Source organism: Xiphophorus couchianus, chromosome 5 (assembly GCF_001444195.1).
Source record: "Xiphophorus couchianus chromosome 5, X_couchianus-1.0, whole genome shotgun sequence".
Classification (NCBI taxonomy): Eukaryota; Metazoa; Chordata; class Actinopteri; order Cyprinodontiformes; family Poeciliidae; genus Xiphophorus; species Xiphophorus couchianus.
The window spans coordinates 21,099,875-21,114,088 of record NC_040232.1 but is presented as its reverse complement, the minus strand read 5'-3'; the positions used below and the strand labels follow the sequence as shown (position 1 = coordinate 21,114,088).

Below are 14,214 nucleotides of genomic sequence, written 5' to 3'. Positions count from 1 at the left end.
TGTTAGTTGCTCCCAGCAGAGTTTTACAGTCCTGCAATAAACTCTGCTCTGTTCTACAAAGCCGTTGCTTTGAAGCTATACAACGTGTCCTATTCGACGCCGTGCCTGGAGCAAGAAGGATTTAGATTGTAGATAACATGTGTTTAGTTTAGTGATTGTCTTTTAGCACTGCAACTAAAATGCTTTGACCCCACCCCATAGAGTTGCAGTGCTCAGTGTGAGAGGGTTCCTAAGAGCAATAAAAGAGAGGAACAGACAGATGTGTTTCAGAGCAGGTTGGAGATTTGTAACTGAAAGCACATCTCTGTCTGCTCTCCTCGCGAGAAACAAAGAATCTAACTCTCTTGTCTTTCCTGTGTTTGTTTAATAGGTATTTAGACCTGACATATGTCTAATAAAAGATACCGTACATACTGTTCTTTGACATATAAATTAAATATTTTATTATGACTGGAGCTAATGTAAAATTGTGAAGTTTTAATGGATTTTTCTAAATAATGCAGGGTCATAATAATACATGCTGTTTAAGCTGTAATATCAAACCATAATTATTATTTAAATGTAATGTAACCTTCAGGCACCATTCTAGCTGGAACTACTCAGATTCCTTTCAGATAGAATTTGACTATTTAAATGGACTGGCTGCTTGGAAACGACTCTGTCCACAAATCTTTAAGGTTGACAGGTGTTTGGAAGAATGTTCTAGAAACGTAAATTAACCTCTTTATTACAAAACAGAGAACCTTTTAATCAGCATGTTAAAAATTATATTTGTGTGCAACCATCTAATTAATTTTTTACACAGATTCAAGCAGGGACACACTGCAGAAAGATGTAAATAATAAAAAAATACAAAATATATGAAGAAAAATGTATGAAATGACCAAAAAAAAATAGAATGGAATATTTGAAAAACAAACCTGCAGATGGATAACAATGATAGCTAAGTAGTTGCAAATAATTGATTGCTAGCTTGTAAAAGTAGGAAGTGACATATTTCTCTTTTTTTTTCAGAAAAATGACTTGATATACATACCAAAGATCTAACTTCTTTTTTTTTCAAACTAAGCACCCTGCAGTAAATGGGCCAGTGATGGGCAATGTAAAGACCCATGGAGATGGAGGAAAAACATAGAAAGTCTAAGTTAAAACAATAAAACATTTGGATTTTCGGCAACAAGTGGATTCAAATAATAATAATAACTAGGTTAAAATAGGTTTATTTTAGTTACCGGTAGTTTTTTTTTTCTTTTTTTTTTTTTTTTACAATTTATAATTTTTCTTACTATGATCTCTCCATGTCATGTTTATTGCCTGATTAACTGTTGTAATATTAGTTCACAGCTGTTTCTGGTTTAAAACACAACACTTAAGTGAGCCTCAATACGGGCTGATCTTAGATCCTGTTATTTAAATTTTTCCCCCTTTATTTTGCTGTTGTTGCAGCAGTTCTGCCTTCAGCAGCAGGAGCCCTGGGCTATGTGTTTTACGACGAGAACCAGCCTTGGTCACAGGGCCAAGCATCATCCATGTTCTGAGGAGTGCCTCAGAACATGCAGCTGGGATTGAGAGCTGCACTTGGTCACATCAATAAAATATGTATTGGGAATGCCTCAGTTCAATAGGTCTGACTGAACTACAGTATGTCACTATTCTCATGCAGGCTGTCCAAAGGGATTCAGTGCTTCACTGCCCCTAATAAAGGGGCAGTATCATGCAAAATTGACTTCTTTGAACTTTACATTGTGTTATGTTATTCCCTCATCAAAAACATACCTGGAGTGTTGCCTTGATTCTTTCATGCATGTTTAAAAAAAATGTTTAGTCTCCCATGTCAACCATTCAGAAGTGCAAAATGTATTGGTGGACTAACTACCTCCTTTGAGGCACATCTCCTCCTTGAAGCTGCAGCTCCCAAGCTCCAGCCTCTCAGAGCGATCCTCTCCCACTTTGCTCCTTCTGACTAGCCAGCAGCAATTAGCAAACGCCTGGTGGAACTGCACAGCTGCTGGGGTCATTATATGAGCTACTTCTCAGTGCAATGTTGGTAAAACATTGTTAAAGGGTCAAAAGAGGAGGCATGTTGTGATGACTGTTGTGATGAGTTTCAGAAAGAGATTTTAAAAGGGTAACATAGTTTCTTGATTGTGCTGTAAAGTGTCACTATTTGCCTAAAAATACATAATACTGCCTCTTTATGAGCTGAATAAGTGCAAGTTTAGCAAAAGTTTGAATAAACCCAGATGTATTTCAGTTAAAAGTTTAGATTAAAAATGTAATAATTTCAGAATTGTTTTTAATTCTTGTAAATACACTGAAGCACTGGCTTCATTACCGGCAGGGCCATTGTTCATACTGTTACAGCACACAAACAGCCCTGACAGCCCATATCATTACTACTGATCCAGCACAAACTGCTGAAGTGGCACAGCCTACTCTTCTTTTCTGTATATAGAAAGTTATTGTGATGACACAGAATATGCTTGATGAAGTAGATGCTTCAGAGGGTTTTGCATCATTAACTAATTACTCATCTTAATTTACAGATTCCAATAACGCTGGGAGAGTGGCTGGTTGTTGTGGGGTGGTGTAAGTGAAAAGGCTACTGTCACAAAAAAGAGGGTACAGGCTTCCTCTAGAGTCTAGACAGACACTGGACTGCCTGATGGTGCTGAGAATTAGCTTTAGGATGTAGGAAGAAGGGGAATGACGTGCTGAGAATGAATTTTGCAGTTAAACCCAGCAGTAAAAATAGATGTTAGAGTTTTGTTCCTTCCTTTCTCCTTTCTATAAGTTCATCTGAGATACTTGGAGTATTTGTTTCTCCAAATAACAGATCAGATAAAGGACTGAATTGATGCAGGTAACCATAATTGTGATGAAAGGTGACCACTGTGAACTTTTAAAAAGTAAATTTATGTATGTATACAATTTCCTCCACCCAGAACCTCTACAGGACTAAGGCCAGTTCACATTGCTGTATACCTGGACAGACCTGGAGACAAGGTGTTAAGACCTTTGCCTTCTGGTGGACGCTGCAGAGCAGTAATTGCAAAAACCAGCTTCCACGTAGACAGCTTCTTCTCCCAGGCTGTCTCTAACTAGCAAAACGAACACCTTAAAGTCTGAATAGCCAGTTACTCTGCTGGAAACCAAGCAGAGGTGAGAAGAGTAGGTAAAAATTGCACTAGTAAGAGCAGCATTACTTTCACATTTATACTGGCTGGCCAAAAAAAAAATCCTCCAAAAAAGTCACATTAATATATTTTTTGACCGCCTTTAGCTTTGATTATGGAACACATTCACGTGGCATTGTTTCAATAAACATCTGCAACGTCATAAAATTGTCCACCCAGTGTTACATTAGTTTTTCACAGAGACCTTGTTTTTCTAGTGTTTCTAGAGTTTGACCACTGAGCAAATCCATTTTCAGAATTAAAATGAAATTCACCCACAAAACATTTTTTTACTAATTAACTGTCTAAGTATGTTATTTAGAATTATATCTTTATGTTTCTCTGCAAATTTTGACATTTTTATGCAATTTATTCATTTTGGCATTATTTTGCCTAAAATCATCTCTGCTGGTCTCCTTCAATCAAACAATTCATAGGCAGTTGAATTTTCCTGTTGGTTGCAGCGGTATAGCTTGGTACAACTTCTGCACAGCCCTTCATTTGGATATAAAAGCCCACCCCTTTTATTCTCCTCCCCAACCCCACCCCATGGTAAGAAAGAAGTTGGAGTAGTGAGAGTTACCATGGTGACAGGTTTGCATTGATCAGTAGCATTTCTTGACTGTGTGATTTATTTGCAGTGTAGGCACAGAGTGGAATGGGTCTGCTATGCTCTGAGTATTTGGTGAAGGTTTGGTGCTGAAGGGCTGCAGTGCTGAGGAAGCGGGGAAAGCTAATGGAGGCTAATGGTTGCTCTCGCTGCTCGCTCAGATAGACAAGCTATAGCATTGTCGCTAAAGAAGTCTCCAATAACACAGAAGAAGAGTTGCTAGATTTATCAATAGATGTTTTGAAAAAAGTCACTATAGCAGTCTGAAAGATCGATAAATATACCAACAAATTGGATAAGTTGACAAAAGAGCTTCTTTCTTCCTGATCACAGAGCCACTCATACCCCCCACTTATCCTTACACTTCGCCATGTCTCTTGTCTCTAAATTTGCTTTCAGAGGAGGGTTAGCTACACTTTTACTCTGTGGTGGCCAATTTATAAAAATGACCTCTCCTGCTCCCTAAACTCCTCTTTCATAATTTGATCATGGTGAGTCCTGGCACTGGCAACTTGAAATATGTCAATGACGTTGACATATTGACGTTGACAATATGGCGTTGACATATTGTCAATGCCATATTGACAATAGCATTGACATATGTCAATATTTGACAATATGTGCACATATGCTGAGGTCATCATGCCTACTACTTCTCAGAGTAACACTAGCAAAACAGTAGTAAAAGGGTGTATGGAGAAACTTTGTGATGGTGTGTTGCATTGGGAGTGTCAGAAGAAGCAGGAGCTTCTTAAAGAGACAGAGGCCCAATTTCAAGATGCTAAATTGCAAAGACAAAAGTCTTTAAAGTAATATTGGATATATATATATAGCATTTTTATGATGATTGTCAGTAACATAGTTACTTGATTGTGCTATGAATTGACACAATGTGCCAAGAAAATAAATAATATTGCTTCTTTAATACAATTTTAGCAGTTTCTGTAAGCTCCTAGGATTGTTTCTGTGCTTGGTGGCAATGATTTGACCCTTCCTAAAACCTGTTAAATCTGTTCAGTTTTTCCAACTGAAACCTCAACATGTTCAGTTGAACACCGCTAACTTAAAACCATGCCTATTCCAGCTTTGTACAAATGACAGGCTTTAACATGTCCTTTGTTTCCTGTACCAGTGTCTGTCTGCTAAATAACCTTGTTGACAGCATACCTTCACTTACAGGCCCATTTGGCGTGCCTATATTCTTGTGCTAACATGAATAGGCAATAAAAGCACAAATCCATTCTTCTACAATCTATTCATTTCTTTGTATTACTTGCTGCCTTTCTTGCACACACCTCCACAGCACAGTCATGTGTTATTCATATATGCTACTACACTAAAAAAGCCATGTTCACAAAGAGGCCAACAGCAATTTCAGTGCATCCCTTTTTAATGGGAAAAGGTCCATTATCGGCTGACTCAGTAATGATCAGATTGGACCTCTGCTGTGGGATAATGAAGTCTGTGGTCTTCCTCTAAGTCCTCCTCTATCTGTCTGCTCGCCCATTTGGATGGAGGCACACCATGTTCCTCCACCATGCCAATCCACATCAACACTGAAAGTCAACAGGTACTTACATTCACTGCAAAAAAGACACAACCTTTAATTCCCTCTATGTTTGAGATTAAATAAAGCTAAATGCTTTGTGGATTGGTTCAGTTAAAATGATCTACATTGTTTCCACATTGTTTACAATATTTGCTGGCCTGTTATGAGATTTTGTAATTTGAACTTTCTTCAAATTCACAATTTTACATATATTTTCTCATTGAACTGCATGCTGCTGCATATTTTATGAGTGCAGCAGAAGCTTTATAAAAAAAGAAGTTTTTTCAACATCTTTTAAGCTCTCTGTAATTAATTTAGTGCCATGGTTATGGCCATTATTCAGTTGACTGTAATCATGGCCAGCTGAAACCTGAAGCTGACTTATAAAGGTCTTGTTGTCTCCTTTACCTTAATATGCTGCTTTCCATCATTAATCATAAGAAAGATCAGACCGTACCTAACCCAGCATGCCACCCAGCTCCTGATGGTCATATATGGTCAGCTACTGTTTCGACTAAAACAGCAACCTCCTCCTGTGAAACCTCTGCAGACGGTCCAGAGGACGAAGGCATGTCTAGTATTCAGTCTGCCTAAAAGGACTCATGTCCTCCTTTTTTTTGTTTACCACTGGGTACACTTTCGCAGCATGCATCAAATTCAAATATTGATATTAGTCCCATCTACTTGAATGTTCTCACTAAGGCTCATGTAGCGATTAGGAGTGGCTAAATAGAGCAGGCTTCAGCCATTTTGGCGTTCTACGCTGCTTGTTTCCCACAACAATTGTATGTATTAAAAACAGAATTAGCCAGACAAACATTTCTGTGGCATTTATTCTTGCATTTAATTGTTAGATTAGCCTTAGGCATCTCAATGGAGCCAATAATAAGCCAAACTTATGGAGATCCACCGGTCTCTTCCTGATGTCTTGGTAGATTTCTTTCTCCATGATGTCACAAAAAGAAGCAATGTGTTTAAAGTTTTTCCTCAACTTTATCATCTGTTCATGGTCTTGCAACATGCAGCAGCAATAACAAAACTGTGACAGTTTAATAAAAAAAAATCTGAAAAATAAATAAATAAAATAAAATGTACATATGGATTAGCTGAAAAGTGTCATTTTTGTGAAAAATTGTCTGTCCGATTAACCTCTTAAAGCTGATTTAATGTCAAAAATGTATTTGTAAGAAAATAGAAAATGCTTTAACTTTATTTTTGTACCAGAGCAGTGAAAAGAGTCTCATCTTCACACCTATTTAGAAAATGCAACACGGTGCAGCATTTGATACATATCCAAAATAAAAAACAAAAAGTAAAACTAAAATAACACATATCAATCTCACCTTTATAGAGTGAGTCTCATGCTAATTTTAAAGATAGTATTCTTGACTTTGGAAATTATGTTGATTTAAAACTTTGTGGTTTATTTTGGCTTATCCATTTTGTTTTACTTTTTGCACAAAAACAAGAAGAGCTGTCAGCATCATTAACTTTTTTCTCTTTAACATGCTGAATGGGTCACAAAGAGAGCTGTGTGGGGAACACTGTTTAGATTATTTAAGCTCAAGCTTGGCATTTGGCTGATAACATGTTGTAGTTTTATTTTTTTTTCAAACTCATTATTCTTGGTCCTTTTTTTAGCAGTTAATAGGCTGTGAGTGAAGAATGACTGTCCCATTCCAGACAGTTTCGTTCTTCATATTAAACTCATCTTATTTGCTGTTATACCAAAGCAGTTACTTGGGGCCTCGTCCAGGATTCCAGAAGTTGTCAAGCACAAACATTTTTGGGTATGTGGTTTATGATACTAGCAAAATACCATGTAGTTATCTTTAAATATAATCTAAGGTTTTACCCAAAACTACTGCAGCTGTTACCAAAATACTTAAAAGTCTATTCACTTTTAAAAAAGCTAGTGAGTATTGCTCTAATGCTAATCAGGATGAGAAAACTCTTTTAAATAAGTCTTCTCTTATTGAAAGGTTATAAGGTTCATTTGAGGTTCTAAATTGAATCTATATAACATACATTTTAACATATTACTAACTTTAAATATTGGTTTCAAAAGTTTTCTTTTTTAAAGAAATAAACATTTGAAAATATGTGCTTTGTTCTGCTTAAATGTATTATTTAGAAGTGGTGTTATTTGTTTGTACTTTTATTTTATTATTTAAAATATCCACATTTGCAGTTGCCTTTATACATTTTTCTGTCTAATACTTTTTTCCCCAATAAATAAATCTGATGTTATAATCAGTCAGTTGCAGAATTGTTCTTTTAATCAAATACTGTTTTTCTCCTACTCGACTGATTTTTCTGAATACTATTTTCTACTTCTACTCGCAGAGAAATAATGAAGTAACGTTACTCTTCGGTACAGTTTTTACTTACTCTACCCTCCTATATTCATATATCTGTGGCAGCCTTAAATCCATGTTTAAACAGTTTGTTCTCCTTGACCAACTAAACTTTGCAAACCCCAAACAAAGCTACGGACAGTATTCTCAGCTTGGATCTATCTATACTCTGAGACCTTTCACCTCGCTCCAGAACTGATGTACCACCCAATCAGCTCAACATTTTCCACGTATGTCTCTTTAGCTTCACGGTTGTTTGACATTTATTAGAGATCAATTCTCTTTTGAGTGTTCTTGATTAAACCAGACGGAACAATCCCTGCAGCAGAGCATGTGTATCTCAGTGCTAAGTTTCATTCTTCTTGCCCAGAGTAAAACACTTCAGGGAACTGAGGAGCATTTACAGAAATCAGAGCGTCTAACTGGATTTTCTCTCACAGACCAATGTCTGTGTAATCCCGACTGCATTTTGCTTCACATCAGAGAAGCTTTTCTGGTGCAAAGGTTGAAAAGTTTGTTTTGACCACAAGAATTGTTTATGATAGTAAAGTAGTTTTAGCAGTTTTCTTATGAACTTTTCTAACTGAGTCAGGCAAGACAAATGAACCAGCCTTTAAAAAAAAGAGAGAAAAAAACAATACAACAACGTCTTACCTATTGTTTCTCCTTGTTCGTGGACCATACTGGCTAGGTCCTTCATTATTTGACTGACATCCAGCATGTCTCTCTACAGAAAAACAAAACAAATGAGAGCTATTGGTTAATTATATTGAAGGAATTAAAAAATGTTGGAAGCGTGATCTGCAGCAGGTGTTGTGCGCTTCTCTTTCTACAACCAAACCAAAAAGGGATTTAAGGAACCTGACTGGATCGGGGTTCTGATCATGTCTGAATAAACTGAGCTCCTAATATCTGTTTATGGTTGTGTGATATTGTGTCAGCCACAGCCCAACAAACATATTTTGCTTTCCTAAATTTAAGAACCTTCAGGCTGTTTTTGGATGCACTGCTTGTCAAAATGTTATATGCTAGAACAATTTTGATGATTTTAAAAATCATCAAAAATCTGCGGTTTCCCAAACAACCACAATGAAAGATGTTCATGGTAAAACCTTCCTGTCAGCTGTGTTCAGACCTCTGAACCTCTGGGAGTTTGGTTGATTTGTTTTATTTTTTATTTCATATACAGTATTTTGTCAATAGTACAGATGAAAGACACATCATAAGAATGTGTCTTTATGAAAACAATCAAGTATTTTCACTTAGACTTTTCCCATTATTATCACCCAGATATATTAAACCAAATACAAATATACAGCAAGTATAACATTCAATTCTATTAAAATATTGGGAAATTAAATATTACAGTTTTCTTTAAAGAGTTGTCGTAGAAGCTGATTATTGTGGGCAGAAAAGATTTCCTGTAGCAGTCTGTATCATAACGGGGCTGAAGAAGTCCCTGGATGGCAACACTGATATTCAGGTTTGTCTGTAATATTTTTTTTAATGTTTTTGAAGAATTCTTTTTTGCCTCATCATTTTCAGAGGCTCCAGAACAGAACCAGCCTCTGGTTCTGACCCTGGCTCTGATGCTGCTGACCAAACACAAGACACTGCACTTTCCACGGCACACTTATGCATAAGACAAGGGAGTGATACAGTTGCACGAATTAAGAAAGCAGACAATATAAATAATGAACAAAATACACAAACACATTATGTAATACTCTTGGACTGGTCTTATTATTAAGATTAAGATATTAGGAGAGCTTCTGAGAGTGACCCATTCCTTCACAAATATTAGTTAAAAACAGTCTACATGCTTAGGAGCTTCAGTTTATTCAGCTATTGCTGTGGAAGTGATTGAAACACCTGATTCTTATAATTTTTATAATTTGGATTATTTGCAAATACTTTTGGCAATATAGTATATGTTTAATAAAAACCTTCAACTAAAACACGGTTTGATCACGGAACCAAACATTTCCATTTTTCATGTGGCTGTACAGAGTTTTTAAATGAAGTAGGTTCCCCCTTTAATAACCAAATTCTGTTCGTTGGTGTTTAATCCTAACTACTCTCTGCTTTGCCTGACTGGACAAAAAAAAAAAAAACTTCACAGTTTTTATTCACTTATTCTTCTGTCAGGGCACAGAGCAAGCTGGAGCAGTTCTGGATGACCGCAACTAATTCTCCACAGTCTCTAAGCTTTGAATCTACTCTCAATATTTCTGCTCAAAGCAAATGAAAGCTTATAAAACCTCTGTCTATCTCCTGCTCACAGGCCCTCCCTCCCCCTTTCTATTCCTCCATTATGGCTCTGTGCAATCACAGCTGCGTTGTGTAGACTAACCCACTGGGCCATCCATCACAGGTGGCGGAGATTGCTGTGGAAACTGGCAGCCATCCTGTCACTTGGCAAAAAATGCTTGGAAGGAGCCAAAAAGGCCTCTGGCAAACCTTGCACTGCTAAAGACTTTTTTGAATTTACCTTTAGGCAGGCAGGTCTATCAAGCTGTAATAGAATAACAAATTTATTTTACCTGGCAAAGAACTGGGCAATCAGGGCTCATTTCATCACAATGACAAAACAGTGTGTTGCCAATTTAGTGTCAGTGGAGAGCTGTGTGTGGAACAAGCACACACACACAGCAGAGGAAAATGGCAAAGATGTTATGGGTTAGGGCCTTTGCCCAAGGGCTGAGTGTGTGGCCAGGCCTGGAGCCAACAATGTGCCCTTTTCCATTTTTCATAGGCTTTAAATTCTGATAGCAGTGAGCCTAGCAGCCTCTGGATACTGGCAATAGGCTTAGAACCAGGCCTGAAGATTTTTCCATTATGTTTCCGACAACAGGTTTATTACAGCGGGGGGGTTTATTACCCAGAGCAAAGTATATCAGTACTACTCAGAGATGGGGTTTAAATTCTGGTCCTTAGGGGAAATTAGGCAAAACAAAGGGCTGCTTCCACATTTTGATTGTTCACTACCTGCTAAAATTATTAACTTTTTGGAATGTATTCATTGTTTTAAGTATGACTTTATAATACTTCAGCAGTACTTCAGGACTGTGTCAGCTTCATGAAGGTCCCAGTCAGACCTTCGTGAAGGTCTGACTGGGACCTTCATGTCACACCATCTGTGGACTGTTTGCATGTTCACCCTGTTTTGTTATTTTCTCTAGATACTCTGGTTTCACTTCACCATCCAGAAACATGGACGGTGGATTAAAGAGTGAGATTAAATTGCTCTGAGATGAGAGTGTATCAGTATGCCTCTCTGTCTGTATTGGCCCAGTGAAAGACTGTTGGATCTCTTAACCTGAAGGAAGGCACCAGTTCATCGAGCTGGGGGTTTAAATCTGATATCTACTGGCAATGAAAGCATCATGACAAAGTTTCAGAGGATTTAGAGAGCTGCTTCTTAATATGTCTGAAAATTAAGAAACTTGATAACTTATAGGAACCAACTGAGGATGGATTTGGAAAAATAGCAAAATAAAGTCTGGATCTAATTTTTTAATTAATTTTTTCCTCCCCTCCAGGGGGTCTTTTTGTGGGCTCTAGTGTCCCTTATATAAAAATAGGCTGACAGGAAAGGGGGACGGAGAGGTGGGAAGACATGCAGTAAATGTCGACGAGTCTGGGAATCGAACCCGCGACTGCTGCGTCAAGGACTCAAGGCCTCCAAACGTGGGTCACGCTATCCCCTACGCCACCACAACACGCCCCTGGATTTAATTTTTATATTTGTTCTATGTATGTACAACCTTTATTTTGAGCTTAATGAAATGAAAGTAAATCTGAGTATATCAAATCAATGGGAGATACAGGAGGTTTGTGCCCCTTTAACTGGCAGTTAAAGGCCACCTTATGCTTCTTTCAAAATAAAAAGCCTCAGGCAAAGGACAACAACATAAAGGTCTGAGTACACAAATGTAAAGGACTTAATGATGATTTTTCTTCAAAGTTTCCTTTCACAGCTTTTAAATACAGACTTTTCTTATGATAAGCTTTCCAAATCATAAACACATTCAGTGTTGGAAGTGATACAGAGTTTGGATTAGATGAAGCCTCACTACTGACAATGTCTTCTGATCAGCCAGAGAAACCCATTTCCTCTGAACGCATGAAGAGATTATGTTTTTCTTTTCAAATGGTTTTGTCTTTTTCATTTGACGGGGAGTTTGAAATTTGTGTTTTGAGAGTCTATGTAAGACTCGTGTTTTAAACTTCTTCCTGCAATTGGTTCACTTAGTTCTTGATTTTCATTTTCTTTCCTACGTGAAATGACCCAAACTGTATTTGATCTTTTCATGACAGTCTGAACATTGCAGATTGGACACATACATTATCATAATAAACCCCATAAGTATCGGCTGATGCAGGTAAAGTAGTACTGCAAGAAATGCTTTTTTTAATTATTATTATTACTATTACTATTATTATTACTATTATTATTTTCCAGAAGAATCAGCTGGCAGAAAACCAGCCTCTTATTTATGTAAAGTTTAGCCTAAAGCTGCAGCAGATGCAGAGGGCAGCACTCTACTGCTTACCATGGCCAGGGCTCACCTCTCACTAAGCAACACGCAAAATTTGAACTCACAAAGAATCAAAGAAGTGTCCCCAGGCTTTTGTTGGATGCTCCAAAACATTACGATCTAAGCCTAAGACTTCCTCAGTGTCAACGCTCACCTCTGGTCTTCTGGCACATAGTCAATAGTGCTGTTGTTTCTGTAAGGAGAGTGACTAGAAAGAGACCATGCTGGAACAAATGAAGGGCTTTGGGTGGGTTCATTTCTTCATGAGACAAACATGCCAATCTGAAATTCAGACATTTTTTCTGTCTGATAAAGTGACCACAGCTGAGACAGCAAATAATTAAACTTGAGTCCAAGAGGGGAAAATAATCACAACAACAAACCTGCCGGAGAATCTGATTGACATTTTAAGTCAAAATGTAGCTCCAGCTGTAAGGATTCATCTAATACCGCTTGGTTTGAGCAGTTGATGGAGAAGCTGCAGCTCAGCATAAAGCTTTGCATCCTGTGCAGAAAACAGGTTTCATTTACAGTGGAAAGCCTTGTAAATGATAGTTCCTACATAACATCTGGTCAGGACATTCAGTTTTAAAAAATCAGCAAACCTCTCTGCAAAGCAAAGATTTACAGTTTGTTCATATATTCTGATGCATGATCACAAGAGGTTTACTATTCATTATAGCAGGAGGGGAAAAGGGATTCCAGAAAGTAGATTAAAGGGTGACACGTTTTCTGTCTTTGCAAAGATTGAAGTTAATAGAGGCCGACAGCAGTGACATTAACCCTCTGATGTGTGAGTGACTGACTATACAGTCTTCCGTGACTGGGTCTTTTTTGACCAGGGTTACAATCAATGTGTTTTTATGCCACTTTGTCATTTTGATTCAAAATAATGTTTTGTATAATACCTTTTACTGTGTTTTATTTCACACAAGTATTATTTCATGTTTGAAATATTTTTATTTTTCATTTTTTTAAACATTTTTAGAACAATTTGTTGAACATTTTTAAAACTTAATGACAACAGCTGCAATTTTACAACAGCAATGATGAAATGTCAATAACGGACAATGTCAACATCCATTGTGGGCATGAGTGAGAGTGTGGGCATGGGGAGGGGGTGCGAAAAAGCACATTTCTTGAAACTAGCTAGCTAACCAAGCTAGCTAACATTACTGTCTGTATTCTATTGTGCTGTGTGTATCAAGCAGGTGAGTGTATGTATGTGTGTGCATCCATCCATCCATCCATCCTCTTCCGCTTATCTTGGGTCGGGTCGAGGGGCCAGCAGCCTAAGTAAGGAGGCCCAGACTTCGCTCTCTCCAGCCACCTGTTCCAGCTCGTCCAGGGGAATCTCAAGGAGTTTCCAGGCCATCTGGGAAACATAGTCCCTCCAGCATGTCCTGGGTCTTCCCCGGGGGTCTCTGCCCGGAACACCTCACCAGGGAGGCATACTGATGCCCAAGCCACCTCAACTGGCTCCTCTCGACATAAAGGAGCAGCATCTCTACTCTGAGTCCCTCCTGAATATCTGAGCTTCTCATCCTATCTCTAGGGGAGAGTCCAGACACCCTATGGAGAAAACTAATTTCGGCCGCTCCTATCCGTGAACTCGTTCTTTTGGACATGACCCAAAACTCATGACCATAGATGAGGGTAGGAACGTAGATTGACTGGTAAATCGAGAGCTTTGCTTTTTGTCTCAGCTCTCTCTTCACCACGACAGACGCTGCTTCACTGCAGAGGCTGCATCAATCCTCATGTTGATCTCTTGCTCCATTTTTACCTCATTCGCGAACAAGATCCCAAGATACTTGAACTCCTCACTTGGGGCAGGACATTCTCCCCGACCCGAAGAAAGCACTGTATTCTTTTCCAGCTCATTTATTTATACATTTATTTATATAGCTATGAGTTTTTATTTTATTTATTGAGATGATAAAAAAAAGAACCTTGAAGACAATGATCAACATGTTTTGCA

General features: G+C 38.0%; 1 protein-coding gene across 2 annotated transcripts in view; it reads right to left on the bottom strand.

Annotated features, from left to right (window-relative positions):
• tsnare1 (T-SNARE Domain Containing 1) overlaps nucleotides 1–14,214 on the bottom strand; it is a 119,408-nt gene that overhangs the window by 27,681 nt on the left and 77,513 nt on the right. For both annotated transcript variants that reach the window (XM_028018544.1, XM_028018545.1), the window contains exon 9: nucleotides 8,347–8,419. In XM_028018544.1, the coding sequence (XP_027874345.1) occupies nucleotides 8,347–8,419 (73 nt within the window). The remainder of the gene's footprint in view (nucleotides 1–8,346; nucleotides 8,420–14,214) is intronic.